The 24,230-nt window shown below is 38.0% G+C and overlaps 1 protein-coding gene across 12 annotated transcripts in view; it reads right to left on the reverse strand.

Annotated features, from left to right (window-relative positions):
* Positions 1 to 24,230, reverse strand: part of LOC118382630 (adhesion G protein-coupled receptor E5-like) — a 207,545-nt gene that overhangs the window by 107,650 nt on the left and 75,665 nt on the right. For 6 of the 12 annotated variants that reach the window (XM_052528508.1, XM_052528515.1, XM_052528502.1 and 3 more), the window contains exon 3: positions 20,203 to 20,349. The exons of the other annotated variants lie outside the window; for them this stretch is intronic. In XM_052528508.1, coding sequence (XP_052384468.1) covers positions 20,203 to 20,349 — 147 coding nt within the window. The remainder of the gene's footprint in view (positions 1 to 20,202; positions 20,350 to 24,230) is intronic. 12 annotated transcript variants of the gene reach the window in all.

Here is a 24,230-nt window from a genome sequence, read left to right on the forward strand (position 1 = left end):
ATTGTTAGATCATCACATCTCTAGTAACCCATTATACTCTACATACATTGTTACATCATCACATCTCTAGTAACACATTATATTCTACATACATTGTTACATCATCACATCTCTAGTAACCCATTATATTCTACATACATTGTTACATCATCACATCTCTAGTAACACATTATATTCTACATACATTGTTACATCATCACATCTCTAGTAACACAGTATACTCTACATACATTGTTAGATCATCACATCTCTAGTAACCCATTATACTCTACATACATTGTTACATCATCACATCTCTAGTAACACATTATACTCTACATACATTGTTACATCATCACATCTCTAGTAACCCATTATACTCTACATAAATTGTTACATCATCACATCTCTAGTAACCCATTATACTTACATACATTGTTACATCATCACATCTCTAGTAACCCATTATACTCTACATACATTGTTACATCATCACATCTCTAGTAACCCATTATACTCTACATACATTGTTACATCATCACATCTCTAGTAACCCATTATATTCTGCATACATTATTACATTAACAAATCTCTAGTAACCCATTATATTCTACATACATTGTTACATCATCACATCTCTAGTAACCCATTATATTCTACATACATTATTACATTAACAAATCTCTAGTAACCCATTATATTCTACATACATTGTTACATCATCACATCTCTAGTAACCCATTATACTCTACATACATTGTTACATCATCACATCTCTAGTAACCCATTATATTCTATATACATTGTTACATCATCACATCTCTAGTAACACATTATACTCTACATACATTGTTAGATCATCACATCTCTAGTAACCCATTATACTCTACATACATTGTTACATCATCACATCTCTAGTAACACATTATATTCTACATACATTGTTACATCATCACATCTCTAGTAACACAGTATACTCTACATACATTGTTAGATCATCACATCTCTAGTAACCCATTATACTCTACATACATTGTTACATCATCACATCTCTAGTAACACATTATACTCTACATACATTGTTACATCATCACATCTCTAGTAACCCATTATACTCTACATAAATTGTTACATCATCACATCTCTAGTAACCCATTATACTCTACATACATTGTTACATCATCACATCTCTAGTAACCCATTATACTCTACATACATTGTTACATCATCACATCTCTAGTAACCCATTATACTCTACATACATTGTTACATCATCACATCTCTAGTAACCCATTATACTCTACATACATTGTTACATCATCACATCTCTAGTAACCCATTATACTCTACATACATTGTTACATCATCACATCTCTAGTAACCCATTATACTCTACATACATTGTTACATCATCACATCTCTAGTAACCCATTATACTCTACATACATTGTTACATCATCACATCTCTAGTAGCCCATTATACTCTACATACATTGTTACATCATCACATCTCTAGTAACCCATTATATTCTACATACATTGTTACATCATCACATCTCAAGTAACCCATTATACTCTACATACATTGTTACATCACATCTCTAGTAACCCATTATACTCTCTACATACATTGTTACATCATCACATCTCTAGTAACACATTATACTCTACATACATTGTTACATCACATCTCTAGTAACCCATTATATTCTACATACATTGTTACATCATCACATCTCTAGTAACCCATTATATTCTACATACATTGTTACATCATCACATCTCTAGTAACACATTATACTCTACATACATTGTTACATCATCACATCTCTAGTAACCCATTATACTCTACATACATTGTTACATCACATCTCTAGTAACCCATTGTACTCTACATACATTGTTACATCATCACATCTCTAGTAACACATTATACTCTACATACATTGTTACATCACATCTCTAGTAACCCATTATACTCTACATACATTGTTACATCATCACATCTCTAGTAACCCATTATACTCTACATAAATTGTTACATCATCACATCTCTAGTAACCCATTATACTCTGCATAAATTGTTACATCATCACATCTCTAGTAACCCATTATACTCTGCATACATTGTTACATAATCACATCTCTAGTAACCCATTATACTCTACATACATTGTTACATCATCACATCTCTAGTAACCCATTATATTCTACATACATTGTTACATCATCACATCTCTAGTAACCCATTATACTCTGCATACATTGTTCCATCATCACATCTCTAGTAACCCATTATACTCTGCATACATTGTCACATCATCACATCTCTAGTAGCCCATTATACTCTGCATACATTGTTACATCATCACATCTCTAGTAACCCGTTATATTCTACATACATTGTTACATCATCACATCTCTAGTAACCCATTATACTCTACATACATTGTTACATCATCACATCTCTAGTAACCCATTATATTCTATACATTGTTACATCATCACATCTCTAGTAACCCATTATACTCTGCATACATTGTTACATCATCACATCTCTAGTAACCCATTATACTCTACATACATTGTTCCATCATCACATCTCTAGTAACCCATTATATTCTGCATACATTGTTACATCATCACATCTCTAGTAACCCATTATACTCTACATACATTGTTCCATCATCACATCTCTAGTAACCCATTATACTTCTACATACATTGTTACATCATCACATCTCTAGTAACCCATTATATACTCTACATACATTGTTACATCATCACATCTCTAGTAACCCATTATATTCTACATACATTGTTACATCATCACATCTCTAGTAACCCATTATACTCTACATACATTGTTACATCATCACATCTCTAGTAACCCATTATATTCTACATACATTGTTACATCATCACATCTCTAGTAACCCATTATACTCTACATACATTGTTACATCATCACATCTCTAGTAACCCATTAAATTCTATATACATTGTTACATCATCACATCTCTAGTAACCCATTATACTCTACATACATTGTTACATCATCACATCTCTAGTAACACATTATACTCTACATACATTGTTAGATCATCACATCTCTAGTAACCCATTATACTCTACATACATTGTTACATCATCACATCTCTAGTAACACATTATATTCTACATACATTGTTACATCATCACATCTCTAGTAACCCATTATATTCTACATACATTGTTACATCATCACATCTCTAGTAACACATTATATTCTACATACATTGTTACATCATCACATCTCTAGTAACACAGTATACTCTACATACATTGTTAGATCATCACATCTCTAGTAACCCATTATACTCTACATACATTGTTACATCATCACATCTCTAGTAACACATTATACTCTACATACATTGTTACATCATCACATCTCTAGTAACCCATTATACTCTACATAAATTGTTACATCATCACATCTCTAGTAACCCATTATACTCTACATACATTGTTACATCATCACATCTCTAGTAACCCATTATACTCTACATACATTGTTACATCATCACATCTCTAGTAACCCATTATACTCTACATACATTGTTACATCATCACATCTCTAGTAACCCATTATATTCTACATACATTATTACATTAACAAATCTCTAGTAACCCATTATATTCTACATACATTGTTACATCATCACATCTCTAGTAACCCATTATATTCTACATACATTATTACATTAACAAATCTCTAGTAACCCATTATATTCTACATACATTGTTACATCATCACATCTCTAGTAACCCATTATACTCTACATACATTGTTACATCATCACATCTCTAGTAACCCATTATATTCTATATACATTGTTACATCATCACATCTCTAGTAACACATTATACTCTACATACATTGTTAGATCATCACATCTCTAGTAACCCATTATACTCTACATACATTGTTACATCATCACATCTCTAGTAACACATTATATTCTACATACATTGTTACATCATCACATCTCTAGTAACACAGTATACTCTACATACATTGTTAGATCATCACATCTCTAGTAACCCATTATACTCTACATACATTGTTACATCATCACATCTCTAGTAACACATTATACTCTACATACATTGTTACATCATCACATCTCTAGTAACCCATTATACTCTACATAAATTGTTACATCATCACATCTCTAGTAACCCATTATACTCTACATACATTGTTACATCATCACATCTCTAGGATAGTAACCCATTATACTCTACATACATTGTTACATCATCACATCTCTAGTAACCCATTATACTCTACATACATTGTTACATCATCACATCTCTAGTAACCCATTATACTCTACATACATTGTTACATCATCACATCTCTAGTAACCCATTATACTCTACATACATTGTTACATCATCACATCTCTAGTAACCATTATACTCTACATACATTGTTACATCATCACATCTCTAGTAACACATTATACTCTACATACATTGTTACATCATCACATCTCTAGTAACCCATTATACTCTACATAAATTGTTACATCATCACATCTCTAGTAACCCATTATACTCTACATACATTGTTACATCATCACATCTCTAGTAACCCATTATACTCTACATACATTGTTACATCACCACATCTCTAGTAACCCATTATACTCTACATACATTGTTACATCATCACATCTCTAGTAACCCATTATACTCTGCATACATTGTTACATCATCACATCTCTAGTAACCCATTATACTCTACATACATTGTTACATCATCACATCTCTAGTAACCCATTATATTCTACATACATTATTACATTAACAAATCTCTAGTAACCCATTATATTCTACATACATTGTTACATCATCACATCTCTAGTAACCCATTATACTCTACATACATTGTTACATCATCACATCTCTAGTAACCCATTATATTCTATATACATTGTTACATCATCACATCTCTAGTAACCCATTATACTCTACATACATTGTTACATCATCACATCTCTAGTAACCCATTATATTCTACATACATTGTTACATCATCACATCTCTAGTAACCCATTATATTCTACATACATTATTACATTAACAAATCTCTAGTAACCCATTATATTCTACATACATTGTTACATCATCACATCTCTAGTAACCCATTATACTCTACATACATTGTTACATCATCACATCTCTAGTAACCCATTATATTCTATATACATTGTTACATCATCACATCTCTAGTAACACATTATACTCTACATACATTGTTAGATCATCACATCTCTAGTAACCCATTATACTCTACATACATTGTTACATCATCACATCTCTAGTAACACATTATATTCTACATACATTGTTACATCATCACATCTCTAGTAACACAGTATACTCTACATACATTGTTAGATCATCACATCTCTAGTAACCCATTATACTCTACATACATTGTTACATCATCACATCTCTAGTAACACATTATACTCTACATACATTGTTACATCATCACATCTCTAGTAACCCATTATACTCTACATAAATTGTTACATCATCACATCTCTAGTAACCCATTATACTCTACAGACATTGTTACATCATCACATCTCTAGTAACCCATTATACTCTACATACATTGTTACATCATCACATCTCTAGTAACCCATTATACTCTGCATACATTGTTACATCATCACATCTCTAGTAACCCATTATACTTACATACATTGTTACATCATCACATCTCTAGTAACCCATTATACTCTACATACATTGTTACATCATCACATCTCTAGTAACCCATTATACTTACATACATTGTTACATCATCACATCTCTAGTAACACATTATACTCTACATACATTGTTACATCATCACATCTCTAGTAACCCATTATACTCTACATAAATTGTTACATCATCACATCTCTAGTAACCCATTATACTCTGTTTACATTGTTACATCATCACATCTCTAGTAACCCATTATACTCTACATACATTGTTACATCACCACATCTCTAGTAACCCATTATACTCTACATACATTGTTACATCATCACATCTCTAGTAACCCATTATACTCTACATACATTGTTACATCATCACATCTCTAGTAACCCATTATACTCTACATACATTGTTACATCATCACATCTCTAGTAACCCATTATATTCTACATACATTATTACATTAACAAATCTCTAGTAACCCATTATATTCTACATACATTGTTACATCATCACATCTCTAGTAACCCATTATATTCTACATACATTATTACATTAACAATCTCTAGTAACCCATTATATTCTACATACATTGTTACATCATCACATCTCTAGTAACCCATTATACTCTACATACATTGTTACATCATCACATCTCTAGTAACCCATTATATTCTACATACATTGTTCCATCATCACATCTCTAGTAACACATTATACTCTACATACATTGTTACATCATCACATCTCTAGTAACACATTATACTCTACATACATTGTTACATCATCACATCTCTAGTAACACATTATATTCTACATACATTGTTACATCATCACATCTCTAGTAACCCATTATACTCTACATACATTGTTACATCATCACATCTCTAGTAACCCATTATACTCTACATACATTGTTACATCATCACATCTCTAGTAACCCATTATACTCTACATACATTGTTACATCATCACATCTCTAGTAACCCATTATACTCTACATACATTGTTACATCACATCTCTAGTAACCCATTATACTCTACATACATTGTTACATCATCACATCTCTAGTAACACATTATACTCTACATACATTGTTACATCACATCTCTAGTAACCCATTATATTCTACATACATTGTTACATCATCACATCTCTAGTAACCCATTATATTCTACATACATTGTTACATCATCACATCTCTAGTAACACATTATACTCTACATACATTGTTACATCATCACATCTCTAGTAACCCATTATACTCTACATACATTGTTACATCACATCTCTAGTAACCCATTGTACTCTACATACATTGTTACATCATCACATCTCTAGTAACACATTATACTCTACATACATTGTTACATCACATCTCTAGTAACCCATTATATTCTACATACATTGTTACATCATCACATCTCTAGTAACCCATTATATTCTACATACATTGTTACATCACATCTCTAGTAACCCATTATACTCTACATACATTGTTACATCATCACATCTCTAGTAACCCATTATATTCTATATACATTGTTACATCATCACATCTCTAGTAACACATTATACTCTACATACATTGTTACATCATCACATCTCTAGTAACCCATTATACTCTACATAAATTGTTACATCATCACATCTCTAGTAACCCATTATACTCTACATAAATTGTTACATCATCACATCTCTAGTAACCCATTATACTCTAAATACATTGTTACATCATCACATCTCTAGTAACCCATTATACTCTACATACATTGTTCCATCATCACATCTCTAGTAACCCATTATATTCTACATACATTGTTACATCATCACATCTCTAGTAACCCATTATACTCTACATAAATTGTTACATCATCACATCTCTAGTAACCCATTATACTCTAAATACATTGTTACATCATCACATCTCTAGTAACCCATTATACTCTACATACATTGTTCCATCATCACATCTCTAGTAACCCATTATATTCTACATACATTGTTACATCATCACATCTCTAGTAACCCATTATACTCTAAATACATTGTTACATCATCACATCTCTAGTAACCATTATACTCTACATACATTGTTCCATCATCACATCTCTAGTAACCCATTATACTCTACATAAATTGTTACATCATCACATCTCTAGTAACCCATTATACTCTACATAATTGTTACATCATCACATCTCTAGTAACCCATTATATTCTACATACATTGTTACATCATCACATCTCTAGTAACCCATTATACTCTACATACATTGTTCCATCATCACATCTCTAGTAACCCATTATACTCTACATACATTGTTACATCATCACATCTCTAGTAGCCCATTATACTCTACATACATTGTTACATCATCACATCTCTAGTAACCCATTATATTCTACATACATTGTTACATCATCACATCTCTAGTAACCCATTATTCTCTACATACATTGTTACATCATCACATCTCTAGTAACACATTATATTCTACATACATTGTTACATCATCACATCTCTAGTAACCCATTATATTCTACATACATTGTTACATCATCACATCTCTAGTAACACATTATATTCTACATACATTGTTACATCATCACATCTCTAGTAACACAGTATACTCTACATACATTGTTAGATCATCACATCTCTAGTAACCCATTATACTCTACATACATTGTTACATCATCACATCTCTAGTAACACATTATACTCTACATACATTGTTACATCATCACATCTCTAGTAACCCATTATACTCTACATAAATTGTTACATCATCACATCTCTAGTAACCCATTATACTCTACATACATTGTTACATCATCACATCTCTAGTAACCCATTATACTCTACATACATTGTTACATCATCACATCTCTAGTAACCCATTATACTCTACATACATTGTTACATCATCACATCTCTAGTAACCCATTATATTCTACATACATTATTACATTAACAAATCTCTAGTAACCCATTATATTCTACATACATTGTTACATCATCACATCTCTAGTAACCCATTATATTCTACATACATTGTTACATCATCACATCTCTAGTACCTCAGTATAATATTCATACAGTATATTTGGTAATATTACTCTCTCCTTTCATATCTTCACATCATGCAGAATCCCTATATAATGTTAAAAACTCAGCTCACAGATTTGGTTGGGGTATTCATTCATATACACACCTCTTTCACACTGAGGCTAGTTCCCTCTCATTCACTCAGTACAAATAATATCTCTTATTATTCCAAATTCAAAACTTCAGCTTATCAATTATTTTCCAAATATCAATCTCTTAATATCCAAATGTCAATCATCTTAACCTGTCATTTCACTTTTATATCCAAATTCACTTAGTACTATTCCCCAACACACCCAGTAATCACCATGGTTACTCCTTATGCATCTTCAACCATTCTCTTGTCGTTACCTTCTTCTGCGGTTCCTCTACAGTCCCTATAGTCTCTTTAGTATCTTTAGTCCCTCAGTATCGATAGTCGCAATAGTCTATATAGACATAAATGCTTCAGTCTCTGTGGTTGCCATAGTAGCTATTGTCCCTATAGTCTCTGTAGTATCTATTGTCACTAAGGCATCTTTAGTCCCTTAGAATCCATATTCTCAATAGTCTATATAAACATAAATGCTATAGACTCTATGGACTCTATAAAATCTGCCCATAAATACATATGTACAGTATGTAGTGATGTTTCCAACTAAAGCAGTCAATCAATTAATCAATAAATCAAGACAAAACACACACACAATGATGCCATCTTGTGGACTCACCTTCACAGTGTGATTAGAGAATCTGAACCCAGGTTGACACTGGCAGTAGAAGCTCCCAATGGTGTTGAGGCAACTGGCGTTGCTGCCACAAACCTGAGGTGTATCTTGGCACTCATCGATGTCTGAAGAGAGAAGGGAATATATTGAAAGAGCAGTGATTCCCTCACCTCTCCAAGAGTAAATAACTCACCCCTCCTCCAGTGATTCCCTAACTTCTCCTCCAGTGATTCCCTCACCTCTCCAAGAGTAAATAACTCACCCCTCCTCCAGTGATTCCCTAACTTCTCCTCCTGTGACTCCCTCACCTCCCCCAGTGATTCCCTAACCCCAACTCCAGTGATTTCCTAACCCCTCCTCCAGTGACTCCCTAACCTCTCCTCCAGTGACTCTCTCACCTCTCCTCAAAGTGATTCCCTAACCTCTCCTCCTGTGACTCCCTCACCTCTCCCCCAGTGATTCCCTAACCCCAACTCCAGTGATTTCCTAACCTCTCCTCCAGTGACTCTCTCACCTCTCCTCAAAGTGATTCCCTAACCTCTCCTCCAGTGACTCCCTAAAATCTCCTCCAGTTATTCCCTAACCTCTCCTCCAGTGATCGCCTAACCCCTCCTCCAGTGATTCCCTGACATCTCCTCCAGTGATTCCCTAACCTCTCCTCCAGTGATTCCCTAACCTCTCCTCCAGTGATTCCCTAAACTCTCCTCCAGTGACACCCTAACCCTCTCCTCCATTGATTCCATACCTACACATAGAAAAATATCATTATCCACCCCTCCCCACCTACACATAGAATAATATCATTATCCACCCCCCTCCCCACCTACACATAGAATAATACCAATTATCCCCCCTCCCCACCTACACATAGAATAATATCATTATCCCCCCTCCCCACCTACACATAGAATAATACAATTATCACCCTCCCCACCTACACATAGAATAATACAATTATCACCCCTCCCCACCTACACATAGAATAATATCATTATCCACCCCTCCCCACCTACACATAGAATAATATCATTATCCACCCCTCCCCACCTACACATAGAATAATACAATTATCACCCCTCCCCACCTACACATAGAATAATATCATTATCCACCCCTCCCCACCTACACATAGAATAATATCATTATCCACCCCTCCCCACCTACACATAGAATAATATCATTATCCACCCCTCCCCACCTACACATAGAATAATATCATTATCCACCCCTCCCCACCTACACATAGAATAATATCATTATCCACCCTCCCCAACTACACATAGAATAATATCATTATCCACCCCTCCCCACCTACACATAGAATAATATCATTATCCACCCTCCCCCACCTACACATAGAATAATATCATTATCCACCCCTCCCCACCTACACATAGAATAATATCATTATCCACCCTCCCCAACTACACATAGAATAATATAATTATCCACCCCTCCCCACCTACACATAGAATAATACAATTATCACCCCTCCCCACCTACACATAGAATAATATCATTATCCACCCCTCCCCACCTACACATAGAATAATACAATTATCACCCCTCCCCACCTACACATAGAATAATATCATTATCCACCCCTCCCCACCTACACATAGAATAATACAATTATCACCCCTCCCCACCTACACATAGAATAATATCATTATCCACCCTCCCCACCTACACATAGAATAATACAATTATCACCCCTCCCCACCTACACATAGAATAATATCATTATCCACCCTCCCCACCTACACATAGAATAATACAATTATCACCTCCCACCTACACATAGAATAATATCATTATCCACCCTCCCCACCTACACATAGAATAATACAATTATCACCCTCCCCGACCTACACATAGAATAATATCATTATCCACCCCTCCCCACTACACATAGAATAATATCATTATCCACCCCTCCCCAACTACACATAGAATAATATCATTATCCCCTCCTGAACTACACATAGAATAATATCATTATCCACCCTCCCACCTACACATAGAATAATATCATTATCCCCTCCCCAACTACACATAGAATAATATCATTATCCACCCCTCCCCACCTACATAGAATAATACAATTATCACCCCTCCCCACCTACACATAGAATAATATCATTATCCACCTCCCCACCTACACATAGAATAATATCATTATCCACCCTCCCCACCTACACATAGAATAATACAATTATCACCCCTCCCCACCTACACATAGAATAATATCATTATCCACCCCCTCCCCACCTACACATAGAATAATATCATTATCCACCCTCACCACCTACACATAGAATAATATCATTATCCACCCCTCCCCACCTACACATAGAATAATATCATTATCCACCCCCCCACCTACACATAGAATAATATCATTATCCACCCTCCCCAACTACACATAGAATAATATCATTATCCACCCCTCCCCACCTACACATAGAATAATATCATTATCCACCCCCCCTCACCTACACATAGAATAATATCATTATCCACCCCTCCCCACCTACACATAGAATAATATCATTATCCACCCTCCCCAACTACACATAGAATAATATAATTATCCACCCCTCCCCACCTACACATAGAATAATACAATTATCACCCCTCCCCACCTACACATAGAATAATATCATTATCCACCCCTCCCCACCTACACATAGAATAATACAATTATCACCCCCACCTACACATAGAATAATATCATTATCCACCCTCCCCACCTACACATAGAATAATACAATTATCACCCCTCCCCACCTACACATAGAATAATATCATTATCCACCCCTCCCACCTACACATAGAATAATACAATTATCACCCCTCCCCACCTACACATAGAATAATATCATTATCCACCCCTCCCCACCTACACATAGAATAATACAATTATCACCCTCCCCACCTACACATAGAATAATATCATTATCCACCCCTCCCCACCTACACATAGAATAATATCATTATCCACCCCTCCCCACCTACACATAGAATAATACAATTATCACCTCCCCACCTACACATAGAATAATACAATTATCACCCCTCCCCACCTACACATAGAATAATACAATTATCACCCTCCCCACCTACACATAGAATAATATAATTATCCCCCTCCCCACCTACACATAGAATAATATCATTATCCACCACTCCCCACCTACACAAATAATAATATCATTATCCACCACCCCCACCTACACATAGAATAATATCATTATCCACCCTCCCCACCTACACATAGAATAATATCATTATCACCCTCCCCACCTACACATAGAATAATATCATTATCCCCCTCCCAACTACACATAGAATAATATCATTATCCACCCCTCCCCACCTACACATAGAATAATATAATTATCCCCTCCCCAACTACACATAGAATAATATCATTATCCACCCCCTCCCCACCTACACATAGAACAATATCATTATCCCCCTCCCCACCTACACATAGAATAATATCATTATCCACCTCCCCACCTACACATAGAATAATATCATTATCCACCCCTCCCCACCTACACATAGAATAATATCATTATCCACCCCTCCCCACCTACACATAGAATAATACAATTATCACCTCCCCACCTACACATAGAATAATATCATTATCCACCCTCCCCACCTACACATAGAATAATACAATTATCACCCTCCCCACCTACACATAGAATAATATCATTATCCACCTCCCCACCTACACATAGAATAATATCATTATCCACCCTCCCCACCTACACATAGAATAATACAATTATCACCCCTCCCCACCTACACATAGAATAATACAATTATCACCCTCCCCACCTACACATAGAATAATATCATTATCCCCTCCCCAACTACACATAGAATAATATCATTATCCACCTCTCCCCACCTACACATAGAATAATATAATTATCCCCCTCCCCAACTACACATAGAATAATATCATTATCCACCCTCCCCACCTACACATAGAACAATATCATTATCCCCTCCCCACCTACACATAGAATAATATCATTATCCACCTCCCCACCTACACATAGAATAATATCATTATCCACCCTCCCCACCTACACATAGAATAATACAATTATCACCCCTCCCCACCTACACATAGAATAATATCATTATCCACCCTCCCCACCTACACATAGAATAATACAATTATCACCCCTCCCCACCTACACATAGAATAATATCATTATCCACCCTCCCCACCTACACATAGAATAATATCATTATCCACCCCTCCCCACCTACACATAGAATAATACAATTATCACCCCTCCCCACCTACACATAGAATAATACAATTATCACCCCTCCCCACCTACACATAGAATAATACAATTATCACCCTCCCCACCTACACATAGAATAATATCATTATCCCCCCCTCCCCACCTACACATAGAATAATATCATTATCCACCACTCCCCACCTACACAAATAATAATATCATTATCCACCACTCCCACCTACACATAGAATAATATCATTATCCACCCCTCCCACCTACACATAGAATAATATCATTATCCACCCTCCCCACCTACACATAGAATAATATCATTATCCCCCCTCCCCACCTACACATAGAATAATATCATTATCCACCACTCCCCACCTACACATAGAATAATATCATTATCCACCCCTCCCCACCTACACATAGAATAATATCATTATCCACTCCTCCCCACCTACACATAGAATAATATCATTATCCACTCCTCCCCACCTACACATAGAATAATATCATTATCCACCACTCCCCACCTACACATAGAATAATATCATTATCCCCCTCCCCCACCTACACATAGAACAATATCATTATCCACCCCTCCCCACCTACACATAGAATAATATCATTATCCCCCCCTCCCCACCTACACATAGAATAATATCATTATCCACCCCTCCCCACCTACACATAGAATAATATCATTATCCACTCCTCCCCACCTACACATAGAATAATATCATTATCCACTCCTCCCCACCTACACATAGAATAATATCATTATCCACCACTCCCCACCTACACATAGAATAATATCATTATCCACCACTCCCCACCTACACATAGAATAATATCATTATCCACTCCTCCCCACCTACACATAGAATAATATCATTATCCACCACTCCCCACCTACACATAGAATAATATCATTATCCCCCTCCCCCTCCCCACCTACACATAGAACAATATCATTATCCACCCCTCCCCACCTACACATAGAATAATATCATTATCCACCACTCCCCACCTACACATAGAATAATATCATTATCCACCCCTCCCCACCTACACATAGAATAATATCATTATCCACTCCTCCCCACCTACACATAGAATAATATCATTATCCACCACTCCCCACCTACACATAGAATAATATCATTATCCACCCCTCCCCACCTACACATAGAATAATATCATTATCCACTCCTCCCCACCTACACATAGAATAATATCATTATCCACCCCCTCCCCACCTACACATAGAATAATATCATTATCCACCCCTCCCCACCTACACATAGAATAATATCATTATCCACCACTCCCCACCTACACATAGAATAATATCATTATCCACCCCCTCCCCACCTACACATAGAATAATATCATTATCCACTCCTCCCCACCTACACATAGAATAATATCATTATCCACCACTCCCCACCTACACATAGAATAATATCATTATCCACCCCCCTCCCCACCTACACATAGAATAATATCATTATCCACCCCTCCCCACCTACACATAGAATAATATCATTATCCACCCCCTCCCCACCTACACATAGAATAATATCATTATCCACCCCTCCCCACCTACACATAGAATAATATCATTATCCACCACTCCCCACCTACACATAGAATAATATCATTATCCACCCCCTCCCCACCTACACATAGAATAATATCATTATCCACTCCTCCCCACCTACACATAGAATAATATCATTATCCACCCCTCCCCACATACACATAGAATAATATAATTATCCCCCTCACCACCTACACATAGAATAAAATCATTATCCTCCTCCCCACCTACACATAGAATAATATCATTATCCACCCTCCCCACCTACACATAGAATAATATAATTATCCCCCTCCCCAACTACACATAGAATAATATCATTATCCACCCCCTCCCCCTCCCCACCTACACATAGAATAATATAATTATCCTCCCCCTCCCCACCTACACATAGAATAATATAATTATCCTCCCTCCCCTCCCCCACCTACACATAGAATAATATAATTATCCTCCCCTCCCCACCTACACATAGAATAATACAATTATCACCCTCCCCACCTACACATAGAATAATACAATTATCACCCCTCCCCACCTACACATAGAATAATACAATTATCACCCCCTCCCCCACCTACACATAGAATAATATAATTATCCTCCCCTCCCCACCTACACATAGAATAATATCATTATCCCCCCTCCCCACCTACACATAGAATAATATAATTATCCTCCCCTCCCCACCTACACATAGAATAATATCATTATCCCCCTCCCCACCTACACATAGAATAATACAATTATCACCCCTCCCCACCTACACATAGAATAATACAATTATCACCCCTCCCCACCTACACATAGAATAATACAATTATCACCCCCTCCCCACCTACACATAGAATAATATATTATCACCCTCCCCACCTACACATAGAATAATACAATTATCACCCTCCCCACCTACACATAGAATAATATCATTATCCACCCCTCCCCACCTACACATAGAATAATACAATTATCACCCTCCCCACCTACACATAGAATAATACAATTATCACCCCTCCCCACCTACACATAGAATAATACAATTATCACCCCCTCCCCACCTACACATAGAATAATACAATTATCACCCCCCTCCCCACCTACACATAGAATAATACAATTATCACCCCTCCCCACCTACACATAGAATAATACAATTATCACCCCCACACCCCACCTACACATAGAATAATATAATTATCCTCCCCCCCCCTCCCCACCTACACATAGAATAATATAATTATCCTCCCCCTCCCCACCTACACATAGAATAATATAATTATCCTCCCCCTCCTCCCTCCCACCCCCCACCTTCACATAGAATAATATAATTATCCTCCCCTCCCCCCCTCCCCACCTACACATAGAATAATATCATTATCACCCCTCCCCACCTACACATAGAATAATATCATTATCACCCCTCCCCACCTACACATAGAATAATATCATTATCCCCCTCCCCACCTACACATAGAATAATATCATTATCCCCCACCCCACCTACACATAGAATAATATCATTATCCCCCCTCCCCACCTACACATAGAATAATATAATTATCCCCCTCCCCACCTACACATATAATAATATCATTATCCCCCTCCCAACTACACATATAATAATATCATTACCCCCTCCCCAACTACACATAGAATAATATCATTATCCCCCTCCCCAACTACACATATAATAATATCATTACCCCCACACCCCAACTACACATAGAATAATATCATTACCCCCACAAAGTAGATCATTATTAACATTCTCTATAGACTCTCAATACTGCACAGATAAGAGGACTCTGAACATGTCGAGGGTTTGTTTCCTCGACATGGAACATTCACACACACACACACACACACACACACACACACACACACACACACACACACACACACACACACACACACACACACACACACACACACACACACACACACACACTCTCAAACTCACTTATACGAGGTGACACGTTGAAAGTAGTTCCATATGATAAAAGCATATTTCTCACCCTCACACCTGCTCTCTGTTAGTTTGTACCCAGACTGGCAGATGCAGGTGTAGGACCCTGGGGTGTTCACACAGGATAAGTTGTTGGGGCAATCAGCAGTCTGCTCCTTACACTCATCCATGTCTGCACACAGAGATGGAAAGATGAAGAGATGGTGAGAGATGGAGGATGGGAGGAGAGACAGAGAGAGAGAGAGATAGAGAGAGAGATACATATATATACATATAGAGAGAGAGGGGAAAAAAAAAGAGAGAGAGAGAGAGAGAGAGAGAGAGAGAGAGAGAGAGAGAGAGAGAGGGAGAGAGAGAGAGAGAGGAGAGAGAGAGAGAGAGAGAGAGAGAGAGAGAGAGAGAGAGAGATGTAGAGAGAGAGGGGGGGGAGAGCAGACTTTCAGACAGGAATAAAGAAAAATGATGTTTATTAGTTATGAAATTAAGAAAATTATTAATAAACATTCCACCCTTGAGGCCACAAGGTCATTTGACTGCAGGAAAGAACTAGTGTGAGTTCAGTGAATGAAATGAACAATTGCGCATACATCACAGTAGACAGGAGAGATTATTGGGAAGCAAAAGTCTTAGTTCTGACAAAAAAAAAACAGACTTTCAGTGGATTCACCAGTTCCAACTGGTTTATTAGTTATCAAAGTTCAAACTGGTTTAATAAACATTCACCCTTGTTCAAACTGGTTTTGACTGCAGGAAAGTTCCAACTGGTTTCAGTGAATGAAAGTCACAGTTCCAACTGGTTTACGAGACAGGGGTCACAGTTCAAGCACTGGTTTAGTTCTGGGTCACAGTTCCAACTGGTTTAGGGTGGGGTCACAGTTCCAACTGGTTTAGGGTACGGGGTCACAGTTCCAACTGGTTTAGGGTACGGGGTCACAGTTCCAACTGGTTTAGGGTACGGGGTCACAGTTCCAACTGGTTTAGGGTACGGGGTCACAGTTCCAACTGGTTTAGGGTACGGGGTCACAGTTCCAACTGGTTTAGGGTACGGGGTCACAGTTCCAACTGGTTTAGGGTACGGGGTCACAGTTCCAACTGGTTTAGGGTACGGGGTCACGTTCCAGTCCAACTACACTGCAGGCATTGCTTTGCTTCAACCAATCGCTGCGTGCTACGTCATCAACTGTGCAATATCATATGATGTGTTTGGCTGATTGTCGAGTTCCTGTCAGACTAGATATGCAGGTGTTGTATTGTATCAACCAATGGCTGTGCTCCACCTCACTGACAGCTCAGTAGGGCATCAGATTACTGCTGTATCATGTGATGGGAACACCTGTGAGATCTGGCAGACATCTGGATTGGAATGTGGCCAAAATATAGGGGTCATGGGGTTAGAGGTCAGGAGTTGGGGATTAGAGGTCAGGGGTCAGGGGTCAGGGCTAGCATGGCCTCAGCCGCCTCATCTGTGGTGGGGGCAGTGTTGTTGCCATGGTTACTGAGCCCTGAGGGACAGGTGTATCGACCAGGTGTTCTTGTGCACATTCCCAAAGCACTGCACACAGGGGGAAACCTCGCACACTCATCCTCATCTGTAGTGGACACACACACACAAGCTAGCTGACACCCAAACATCACACACACATACACACCTCCCAACACACCTCCCCGCACACACCTCCCCACAAAGACATCCTGATAGAGGAATTCTAAATTCCTGTATGTTTTATTGCCAAAACCAATTCGCACTCATTTCTAATTCATTAATGAGTTGTAAGTTCATTAATTATGCATGAAGTAGATTGAGACAAGTCTTAAAAGCCAAAGGTAACAGCGTTTATTACAAGAGAGTACTAAACGCATACACATATTTCCACAGGTTATAAACTGAAAATGACATCATCAGTTTCCCACCCTCTCTCCGATTCTCACAAGAGCCCATTGTTTTTAGGTGTGGAACTCTCCTTCTACTCCCCCCATAAAACTACATTCCAAACTGTCTAAAAGATATACTTTTCTCCACTAATGGAACACCACCCAAACATTTCTTATCTGTCTGAAAAGCTATAGCATCTCTCCCTTAAACTCCCCGCGAGGCACAGACAATTCATTCGTTCTGCTTACATTTTCAGTAACAGCCAAGAACCAAGAACCCATGCATTTCATATCATAACATAATAGTATCAGATTAAATGGTTTTAATCAGAAATGTATATATAATTAATAATTTCAACTATAATTTCCTCTATCACATCCCCACACAGACATCCCCATACAGACATCCCCACACAGATATCCCCACACAGACATCCCCGCACAGACATCCCCATACAGACATCCCCATACAGACATCCCCATACAGACATCCCCACACAGACATCTCCACACAGATATCCCCACACAGACATCCCCACACAGACATCCCCATACAGACATCCCCACACAGATATCCCCACACAGACATCCCCGCACAGACATCCCCATACAGACATCCCCATACAGACATCTCCACACAGATATCCCCACAGAGACATCCCCGCACAGACATCCCCATACAGACATCCCCTCACAGACATCTCCACACAGATATCCCCACACAGACATCCCCACACAGACATCCCCATACAGACATCCCCACACAGACATTATTTTGTTCCAGTGTTCAGTTGTGTGGTTTTGAATAAATCAATATGGACTCATACCACGCTGCGTTTTGGTCCGATCCTTACTCCTCCTCAGATGAAGAGGAGGAAAGTCGTTACACACACACTTGAATACTCACCCTTACAATCCCCAGTGAGAGCAGTATAGTTGACAGTCGTTGTGGATCTGAACCCAGGTTGACACTGGCATTTGAAGCTCCCGAAGGTGTTGAGGCAAATGGTGTTGTTGCCACAAACCTGTGGTGTCTCCTGGCACTCATTGAGATCTGAAGAGATAACGACATATGGTGATAGAGCTGTGACTCACTAACCTCTCATCCAGTGACTCCCTAACCTCTCCTCCAGTGACTCCCTAACCCCTCCTCCAGTGATTCCCTAACCTCTCCTCCAGTGATTCCCTAACCTCTCCTCCAGTGATTCCCTAACCTCTCCTCCAGTGACTCCCTAAACTCTCCTCCAGTGATTCCCTAACCTCTCCTCCAGTGACTTCCTCTCCTCCAACCTCTTCCCCAGTGAATTCCTAACCTCTCCTCCAGTGACTCCCTAACCTCTCCTCCAGTGATTCCCTAACCTCTCCTCCAGTGACTCCCTAAACTCTCCTCCAGTGACTCCCTAACCTCTCCTCCAGTTATTCCCTAACCTCTCCTCCAGTGACTCCCTAACCTCTCCTCCAATGACTCCCTAACCTCTCCTCGAGTGATTCCCTAACTCCTCCTCCAGTGATTCCCAAACCCATCCTCCAGTGATTCCCTAACCTCTCCTCCAGTGATTCCCAAACCCATCCTCCAGTGATTCCCTATCCTCTCCTCCAGTGACTCCCTAACCTCTCCTCCAGTGACTCAAGACAGTCCACGTATTTGATGTATTCCAGAACTAACGTAGCTGAAATAAGGAATGAAAGGCTTGATGATCTGGTTACCATTAGAATCAGCTGATTTAAGGAATGAAAGGCTTGATGATCAGGTGACCATTAGAATCAGCTGATTTAAGGAATGAAAGGCTTGATGATCTGGTGACCATTAGAATCAGCTGATTTAAGGAATGAAAGGCTTGATGATCTGGTGACCATTAGAATCAGCTGATTTAAGGAATGAAAGGCTTGATGATCAGGTGACCATTAGAATCAGCTGATTTAAGGAATGAGAGGCTTGATGATCAGGTGACCATTAGAATCAGCTGATTTAAGGAATGAGAGGCTTGATGATCTGGTTACCATTAGAATCAGCTGATTTAAGGAATGAAAGGCTTGATGATCAGGTTACCATTAGAATCAGCTGATTTAAGGAATGAAAGGCTTGATGATCAGGTGACCATTAGAATCAGCTGATTTAAGGAATGAAAGGCTTGATGATCAGGTGACCATTAGAATCAGCTGATTTAAGGAATGAAAGGCTTGATGATCAGGTGACCATTAGAATCAGCTGATTTAAGGAATGAAAGGCTTGATGATCTGGTTGCCATTAGAATCAGCTGATTTAAGGAATGAAAGGCTTGATGATCTGGTTGCCATTAGAATCAGCTGATTTAAGGAATGAAAGGCTTGATGATCAGGTGACCATTAGAATCAGCTGATTTAAGGAATGAAAGGCTTGATGATCTGGTTGCCATTAGAATCAGCTGATTTAAGGAATGAAAGGCTTGATGATCTGGTTACCATTAGAATCAGCTGATTTAAGGAATGAGAGGCTTGATGATCTGGTTACCATTAGAATCAGCTGATTTAAGGAATGAAAGGCTTGATGATCAGGGGACCATTAGAATCAGCTGATTTAAGGAATGAAAGGCTTGATGATCTGGTTACCATTAGAATCAGCTGATTTAAGGAATGAAAGGCTTGATGATCTGGTTGCCATTAGAATCAGCTGATTTAAGGAATGCAAGGCTTGATGATCTGGTTGCCATTAGAATCAGCTGATTTAAGGAATGAAAGGCTTGATGATCAGGTGACCATTAGAATCAGCTGATTTAAGGAATTGAATCTGGTTGCCATTAAGGAATGAAGGCTTGGATCTGGCTTGATGATCTGGTTGCCATTAGAATCAGCTGATTTAAGGAATGAAAGGCTTGATGATCTGGTTACCATTAGAATCAGCTGATTTAAGGAATGAAAGGCTTGATGATCAGGTGACCATTAGAATCAGCTGATTTAAGGAATGAAAGGCTTGATGATCTGGTGACCATTAGAATCAGCTGATTTAAGGAATGAAAGGCTTGATGATCAGGTGACCATTAGAATCAGCTGATTTAAGGAATGAAAGGCTTGATGATCTGGTTACCATTAGAATCAGCTGATTTAAGGAATGAAAGGCTTGATGATCTGGTTACCATTAGAATCAGCTGATTTAAGGAATGAAAGGCTTGATGATCAGGTTACCATTAGAATCAGCTGATTTAAGGAATGAAAGGCTTGATGATCTGGTTACCATTAGAATCAGCTGATTTAAGGAATGAAAGGCTTGATGATCAGGTTACCATTAGAATCAGCTGATTTAAGGAATGAAAGGCTTGATGATCAGATGACCATTAGAATCAGCTGATTTAAGGAATGAAAGGCTTGATGATCTGGTTACCATTAGAATCAGCTGATTTAAGGAATGAAAGGCTTGATGATCAGGTTACCATTAGAATCAGCTGATTTAAGGAATGAAAGGCTTGATGATCTGGTTACCATTAGAATCAGCTGATTTAAGGAATGAAAGGCTTGATGATCTGGTTACCATTAGAATCAGCTGATTTAAGGAATGAAAGGCTTGATGATCTGGCTGATTTAAGGAATGAAAGGCCATTAGAATCAGCTGATTTAAGGAATGAAAGGCTTGATGATCTGGTGACCATTAGAATCAGCTGATTTAAGGAATGAAAGGCTTGATGATCTGGTTGCCATTAGAATCAGCTGATTTAAGGAATGAAAGGCTTGATGATCTGGTTACCATTAGAATCAGCTGATTTAAGGAATGAAAGGCTTGATGATCAGGTTACCATTAGAATCAGCTGATTTAAGGAATGAAATGATCTGGTTACCATTAGAATCAGCTGATTTAAGGAATGAAAGGCTTGATGATCTGGTTACCATTAGAATCAGCTGATTTAAGGAATGAAAGGCTTGATGATCAGGTTACCATTAGAATCAGCTGATTTAAGGAATGAAAGGCTTGATGATCTGGTTACCATTAGAATCAGCTGATTTAAGGAATGAAAGGCTTGATGATCAGGTTACCATTAGAATCAGCTGATTTAAGGAATGAAAGGCTTGATGATCAGGTTACCATTAGAATCAGCTGATTTAAGGAATGAAAGGCTTGATGATCTGGTTACCATTAGAATCAGCTGATTTAAGGAATGAAAGGCTTGATGATCTGGTTACCATTAGAATCAGCTGATTTAAGGAATGAAAGGCTTGATGATCAGATGACCATTAGCAAAGCTGATTTAAGGAATGAAAGGCTTGATGATCAGGTGACCATTAGAATCAGCTGATTTAAGGAATGAGAGGCTTGATGATCAGGTTACCATTAGAATCAGCTGATTTAAGGAATGAGAGGCTTGATGATCAGGTGACCATTAGAATCAGCTGATTTAAGGAATGAAAGGCTTGATGATCTGGTTACCATTAGAATCAGCTGATTTAAGGAATGAAAGGCTTGATGATCAGGTTACCATTAGAATCAGCTGATTTAAGGAATGAAAGGCTTGATGATCAGGTGACCATTAGAATCAGCTGATTTAAGGAATGAAAGGCTTGATGATCTGGTTACCATTAGAATCAGCTGATTTAAGGAATGAAAGGCTTGATGATCTGGTTGCCATTAGAATCAGCTGATTTAAGGAATGAGAGGCTTGATGATCAGGTGACCATTAGAATCAGCTGATTTAAGGAATGAAAGGCTTGATGATCAGGTTGCCATTAGAATCAGCTGTGCTAGTTGTGGAATACATCAAAGAACAGGACAGTCTGTGGTTCTAGAGGAGAACTTGGGGGATCACTGATCGACAAACTCTCAATATGGCACAGAACAGAGGAGATATTGCAAAAGTAATGTTTTGTTCCCATAACATGTAACATTCACACAGACACAAACACGAGCTAAACTGAGACCCCAGCCTCACACCTGGCATGAGCTGTTTGTTCCACATGAATACATCAGTA

Source organism: Oncorhynchus keta, chromosome 10 (assembly GCF_023373465.1).
Source record: "Oncorhynchus keta strain PuntledgeMale-10-30-2019 chromosome 10, Oket_V2, whole genome shotgun sequence".
NCBI lineage: Eukaryota > Metazoa > Chordata > Actinopteri > Salmoniformes > Salmonidae > Oncorhynchus > Oncorhynchus keta.